At 44.3% G+C, this 7,298-nt stretch overlaps 1 protein-coding gene across 1 annotated transcript; it reads right to left on the reverse strand.

Moving 5' to 3' along the window:
• Positions 1 to 309: 309 nt before the first annotated feature.
• FBXL7 (F-box and leucine rich repeat protein 7) lies at positions 310 to 6,776 on the reverse strand. Its single transcript, XM_062499648.1, has 2 exons — positions 5,588 to 6,776; positions 310 to 1,046 (listed from the first exon to the last, which is right to left on the reverse strand). The coding sequence occupies exons 1-2, from the start codon at positions 6,369 to 6,371 to the stop codon at positions 310 to 312; spliced, it is 1,521 nt and encodes a 506-aa protein (XP_062355632.1). The 5' UTR covers positions 6,372 to 6,776.
• Positions 6,777 to 7,298: the final 522 nt, after the last annotated feature.

A 7,298-nucleotide genomic window follows, 5' to 3' on the forward strand; every position in this document is an offset into this window, starting at 1 on the left:
AGCTACTGTAGCCTGGGACAAGATCATGGCTCTTACGGAAATGACACCCCACTGGGGATGCTGAGCATTCATTGCTTTTGCATTAAGGCAGCCTCTCCCACGTGGGTCCCAGAGACCCACGGCACCTTAAAAAGTGATCATACAAAAAGCAAACAAAATAGTCCTCTAGAAACCCCCCTCACCCATAAGGTACAAGAAAAACTGACTCCCGTGAGCAACAGAAAAGACAGCATTACTGAATATGGGAGCATGTGCTTATACATTAGTGTTTTTAATACTGCATTGCAATGACAGGTGTGAGGTGTCCCTTCAGAAGAAAGCAGGGTTGGTGTGCTCTATAATACAGCGCTTGCAATGTCGTTTAACAAATCGCAGAGCATCCACAGAGACTTCGCAGTCCTGCACGTTCAACATCTGCAGGTCAAAACAGTTGGCAGCTACAATCTGCAGGCCCTGCCCAGTGATGCTCTCACAGGATTTCAGGCTCAGGCGCTTTAGGTTGAAGCAGTTGAGGGCTAGAAACTCCAGGCCGGTGTCTGAAACCAGAGGGCACTTGCCAATGTCCAGCGATTTGAGTTTTGTGCAATTTTTGGCGAGGTACTCCACGCCGTGGTCCGTGATGCCCTCGCAGCCCCGCGCGTTGAGGTAGCGCAGCTTGCTGCAGTATTTGGCTATGTATCGGATGCCCACGTCCGTGATGCGGCCGCAGTGAGCGATGCTCAGGTATCGCAGACGCGACTCCAGCTTGGCGATCTCCCGCATGCCGAAGTCGCTGACGAAGCGGCAGTCGCTCACGCTCAGTTCCTTGATGGATGTGCAGTAAATCATCAGGTAGCGCAGACCCTCGTCGGTGATGCGGACGCAGCGGCGCAGGTACAGGTGGGTCAGCTGAGTGCAGTGGGCGGCAATGGTGTGCAGTCCTTCGTCCTCCAGGACGAAGCAGTCTGTCATGTCCAGGTAGCGGATGGAGATTTGCTTCCCGTGCAAGGGAGACAGCTTGATGGAGGCTTCGCGAGTCAGACTGATGCACGTTACTTTGGAGCAGCCTACGTGGAAAAACACAGTGAGTTTAAGCAAGCAGCAAAAACAAATCTCACAGCAGGACCACAAAGGCGGGTGTGGAATGGTGTGCTGGACATGATGAAGGTATCCTCATGTCGCAAGAGTGGATTCACCCTGACCTGATTTGCCCTGCTGAGTCCCCACACCAGAAGAAACAATAAATTCCACTGGAGTCAGTGAGGTTGCTTTGAGCTTGTGAGCCCTGGAAAGCACTGGACTGATTTTGTCCATACCCCAAATGTAAAATGGTGGTCCTGGGTCTATCTGGGGACAGCCTATGATCTGTTACTGCAATATAAATCCAGTTAGAGAAAAGGATACTATGTGACAAACAATGCAGCTTTTTTGATCAGTCCCGCTGCTGGCTGGTTGAATCTGCAAACCAACATCAGAGGCTCTTTCACCATCCAAACTCATTATAGAAAACACAACCCTGCTCCCTTTTCCCCCCTCCCCTGCCCCAAGCATTTGGAGAACAGATGTGAATCCAGCCCCTAGCCTGCAATGTGGGAAGGATGCAAAACTATGGCACAACTGTGTGCTTGTAGAAGGGTGGAGATTTGGATAACCTAAGGAGAATGGGGAGAATTGGTAGGAGCCAACACACTAGTAAGGGCATGCAAGGACATGGACAAAGAAAAAGATTGTGTCCTGTGAGAAAGTCTGGCCATGAATGGAGGTAACTAGACTAGAGGAGAAACACCAGACCTTGCAAGGAAAGACAAAGAACTAGATTAAAAGGAAAAACACACACAGACTTTCCCCATTTTTATTTAACCTCCACTCATTGCATAGAGGAGAGTGAAAGCTTTTTTTGGAAAATGTGGTTTCTGCTGCACTGCAAACTGGCAGTCTTAGGCTTCTCAGAGAAATTCTTAAACTGTGCCAAGTTCAGCTGGGCACTTTGCATTAGCATAGCTTGAAACAGCTGCAAGAAAGGAGAGTCTACCTGTTAGTGATTAAGGCCTAACAGTTTTAGCCATAAATGGCTACTTAGAGAAATTCTGCAGGTTATGCCCAAAAAGGTGTCCCCAGGTAGATATAAAAAGACCTTTTCTATATTGCTGGAACACTGGCCAAGCAGTATGAAGTGACTCATAAAAACCTTAGATCTCCATGTATCAGAAACCCTGCAGAAATACTGTAGTGTGGAATTAAAGAGTGTGATGTATGGAGACTGCCTCAAAAACTCACATGACCCTGCTGTACCACTTGCTATTAGATGTTGTCATTCATAGGATTAGTAGAAGGTATAAATATGCTTCAGCTCTTAAAAGCAAAAAGGAAAAAAAAAATCACTTGAGATAACCATGTGGACTCACACAAACACTGTCAGAAGTGTAGGATATGGATTTGAAACACTTTGCCACATGCAACTAGATTTCTACATTCATCATTTAAATTTATGCTAGATCTTTAATTTGGGTTTCAAATTTAGTTGAACAGATGCAAAGTTTACCTTAGGCCTCACACAATTAAATGGGCAAATTGCCCACAGGTCATGCAGAAACAAGACCTTGAAGTAAACCACTCTGTTCAATAAACATCTTAAAACTGAATGCTATTTTCTCTTCAGACTGTTTCAGATCCATCTGTCCTCTGGAGCAATCTCTGGAAGTACTCTTGCCTTCAGATAAGTACTGTATACACACTCAGTAACACAATGGATTTAGGGAAGCAGTACAATAAAAAAAAAAAATCACCTGTAGTGCATTCTTTGCAGTAGGTGATACAAAATGTGTTAAAGCAGTTTCACAGAAGAAGCTGGCACCTAGGCATAGTTCTGCTGCACCTGATCTAGCTGCTGCTGTTGCACTTGGCTGAGGAGGTTACTGGATTAAGAAATCAGTCTGGATATTTTATATTCTGACCACAACGCAATTTTAAATCTGGCTTAGTGAGAATGATGCATCCACAAGGCCAAGCAGAACATTCTGCTGCTGTTTCAGTCCAAGAAGGTTTAATGACCACGATTAGAAAGTGAACGGGTCAGAATTCTCACAGCAGGGCTGGAGTCACATACATCAGTTGTGCGATCACTGTTCTGTCAAGCTCATCACTGCCATGTCTAGTTACTTTGTCTATACTGTAAAATATTTAATGGGAAGGCATTCAAAACGGTTTCACCAGAAAAAAGTCCATGCTGATACAGAACTGATTGATTTTTAGGCAAAACGACAGCTTCCTGGGTACACAACAATTTTTCTGTCCTAAATAATACAAAATGTAAAAATAAAGCTCTTGTAACAGGATTTTCCATAAAGTATGTATAACTGGTTTCTAAAAGGGAGGAGAAACATCCAAAGAGACTGAAAAACATACTGGCTAGAGTGTCAGACAATAACTTGCAGTCATGCTCAACCAACGTCTAGCAGTATCTCAGACATGCCCACAAAGTGGATTCTGACAGTGACAAAACTTACATTGTGGAAAGCTCCTTAAGTTAATACAAACATCTGGTTTTGACATTAAGGATTTTGGTAAGTTTCTGCTGCCAAGCAGCTATCCAAGGGGGAAAAGGATTCAACTAGATGTACAACTGTGGACTGGGATTTAATTAACTAGCAACCAGCATCACTCCCCAACACAAACCCCCACGTCCTCTTGCTCAGTGTGGAACTAAACCAGGGAAACACTTCAGTCCTGAGAACTCCTTGAGCATGGCAGTGCAAGCTTTGTCATCATAACTACAGAGAGTAAAAGGGGGAAATGGAACCTTCTTTCCAAAACATCCTCCAAAATTACCCACAGCAGAATGAAAAAAGTGGACTCAAAACAAGAGCCCAAAGACTGATTATCCTAAATTCCTACAGTACATGCAGCAAAAGCTATATCCAAAACCAAACACCCTGACTTCTGAGCATGTTCAAAAGCAGGGTTTTTCCCTCACACGCTCAAAAAAGAAAGAATAACTTAGAAAAAAAAAAAACCTAAAATTACTTTCTATCTCATTGATGTGACAAAATTGAAGGAACACATTATTTTATTTGGCCCCTGCACACTTTAAGCCAAACTGCTGAGCTCTTAGAGACAGACACCAGCTTCAGGGTCTGCTGGTAAGAGGGTTGGGAAAACCACAAATGAAGATAGACCCCAAAAGAACCTATTTCAAGACCTGGTATCCCCTTTTCCTTTTCCCTGCTTTTGAAAATGTCACCTTTGTTCTACAGCACATCTATAAATAAGAGCTGTGGACCAAAGCACTTTCAACCACCTACAAGCCCCCAGGTACACTCAGGGTGTGAGCTTCAAAGCTCTAGGTCTAAATCACACAGGTATGGACATTTTCTCCTGGCACTGGAGATGCTTCAACCTGAATGTGTGATTAGCAATCCAGAACAAATGTCAGTGTGTACTAACAACAAGTAATTCATATATGAGGTCACTGTGAATAGACTCCTGTGAAGCTCCACAGACTCCTTATTACCTTGTTTCAGAAAGCAGTCACAAAAAGAGCATAATTCTGATTTATTGATATTTGTTTTGATGCCTTCCATGACATTCTGCCATACTAGGAATGGGGTGAGAGAGTTGGATAAATCAGCTTAAAAAAATTAAAAAGCAGGGAGAAGAATGCAAATCAGTGTACACCAGATATGCAGCCTTGGAAAAAGCATCTGGCACCAGTGACTCAATAGCATCACTTTCTATCCCCTGTTGTTTAATCCCTTGTCTTCATCCTGCTTGTTGCCACTGGTACCTCTGCAATGACAAATCTAGTTCAGCTGATTTATGATGGCATTAGACTGATAACAGATGAGATCACAAAGTAAATGTTGAGTGGCAAATTTACTTCAGCTCTCTGCTTGGCTGCATCCTTTCTACTAAGTGGCAACCTATTTGCAGAGGGGAAATTCTGTGCAGCTGACCTTGGAAAAAAACATCTTGTTTCCCCAGAGCAGGCTTGAAGAAAATTGTCTAAAACAATTCTGCTGATCTAAACAAAAAAAAAAAAAAAAAAAAAAAAAAGGAAGAAAAGAGAAAAAAGTTCAAGCTGGCTAAGTCTTGTTAAAATAGCAATGAAAACAAGATGAGCTTGAAGTTTAGCTGGGGATGACAATTGATATTAATACCTAGAAAAAAAGCCTAGTGCTTATTCTGAGCTCCTCCTCAAGTTACTTACCAGATTACAGATGTATTCATTACCTATATATAATCTACGTACAAATGTGTGTGAAAAAGATAAAACAAATTTTGTTGAAGTACCCAGGCTTCATCACATGACATAGCACTGACTGCAGCATGGGGCCTTCTATGGGTGCTTTGTGCAAAAATCTGCAATAACTCCTTATGCCATTTAAACAGGCCATCTCTGCTAGCTCACTTCCTTTGGAAGAGGCCTGCCACTCCAGAGGTGCTGCTGGCACTAGGGGCACAGAGATTTTATTTTAGTGGTGCCTGTCTCACAGGTGCTCTGTTAGGAGACAGGCATTCCTACTTTGAAAGACAACACAGACAGGATAAGCGTGCAGTTACAGAATTTGACAAACATCAGAAGCATCTGTATTGGGCCATTCCCTGTTACCTGACACATCCAGGTGTTCCAGGTTTGGGCACAGTGACACAACATCAAAGACTGCCTCATTGGAGATGTTGTAACAGCCAGACACCTCCAGCCTCCGCAGTTCTGGACAGCACTGAGCAATGGTGTAGAGTCCTCTGTCTGTGAGCCGCCTGCAGCCACTAACAATTACCGTCTCCAACATGAGACATACGTTGGGAGTATCCTGACAAAGCCTCCGGGTGAGCACTTTGAGAGCCCTGTCTACGTTGATTGTCTCGCCAGTCAGGCGGATAGTCCTCCAAAGGTGCGGGTCCCAGGCCAGGTTGTACCAGCGGCGGCACACGCGGGCACAGCGGCACAGCTGGTTGGTGGGCAGGAAGGAGAAGATCTGGATCATGGAGTGGTCGGGCAGCCGGTCTATGTTGGCCTGCTCCTTCTGGTGCTTGGACGCCAGCCGGATGAGAGGATGGGTGAGACGGGTTGGAGGTGGAGAATGGACCATGGCAACAGTTTCCCCAGTGACGGAGGAGGAAGACGTCGACGAACCTCTGCCATTTTGGAATCCAGGGGAATTCGGTGGGAATATTAACGCTGGACTGGGTGTGCTGAGCGTGCGCATGCTCAGGTCGGAATCTGGAAGATAGAACACACAATCTCGATGAGCACTGGACAGACACAGAGCTCTCTGCACAGCACAGCACCCTGCTAGCCCATTTGCTAATGGGGTATGATGGACTTCAGGGTTGGCTGGGGGGTGAAGCCAACTTCTAACAGTCAGAGTGAGAAAACATATTTCAAAAGCCATGTGACCAAAGAAGATGATGCAGTTCTGAATCCTGAAGAGAAAACAGCTATGGAAGGATTTTTTTTTTTTTTTTAAATCAAAGGATTTTAATTCTTTGTACGCTTAATTAAACACTGTAAGGAATTACTATGTTTGAGTCACAGGGTGTTTTTTTGGCAGGAAGTAACTGTCCATAACCTTGGCATAGCTGTGAGCTCTTAGGGGCAGAGAATACTGTAGTCCTTTACCTCTCAGCTCCTTCGGCCACTCAGCAGGAGGCCAAAAAAGAGCTCACAAGGCAAATGCGGCTTCCTTCACCAGGTCTGGGCAGATGGGAAGAGCTCAACTCCATACCCTTATTTTCAATGTGTCATCAAAGAAGTTGATTTTTCAGTCATGCAAAGTGAAGTTCAGAAGTTCAACCAAGAGCCCAGTAACTAGTTCTTCATGTGCACACACTCCTTTCCAATGGACTAAAGTGAACTTCAGTTGGATTGCGGGTGGGGGGGGGGGGGGGGGGGGAAGTCCAGAAAAGTAACTGGTGAAGAAACAGCATGCCTGGAAACTTGCTAGAGAATTGTTATATAGTATTTATTATTGCTAGGGCTATGTATCACACTGCAAGCAGCCAACTGAAGTCCCCTCCCCAAAACAATTGTCTCAATTGTCTACTTCTTTACCTTCTTTAGTTTATGTTAGTGGCAAAAGTCAGGCACAAAAATTGAGATATTTTGCTACTAAGAAAGGTTACTTTTGCTGTAAGATTATTTCAACTGTTCTCCCTGCGTGCTGACATTGCCTACAAGTAATTTCCACTCCTGCTCCCAGTTTCTCCAAGCAAACTAGAAAAAAGACTGGAAGACAACTAAGATACAACTTTGATAGTCAAGTAAATGTCACAGGCAACACATTTACAGACTCTGAGGCTATTTTAGCAGTATGCTACAC

Source organism: Cinclus cinclus, chromosome 1 (genome assembly GCF_963662255.1).
Source record: "Cinclus cinclus chromosome 1, bCinCin1.1, whole genome shotgun sequence".
In the NCBI taxonomy this organism is placed as follows: Eukaryota; Metazoa; Chordata; class Aves; order Passeriformes; family Cinclidae; genus Cinclus; species Cinclus cinclus.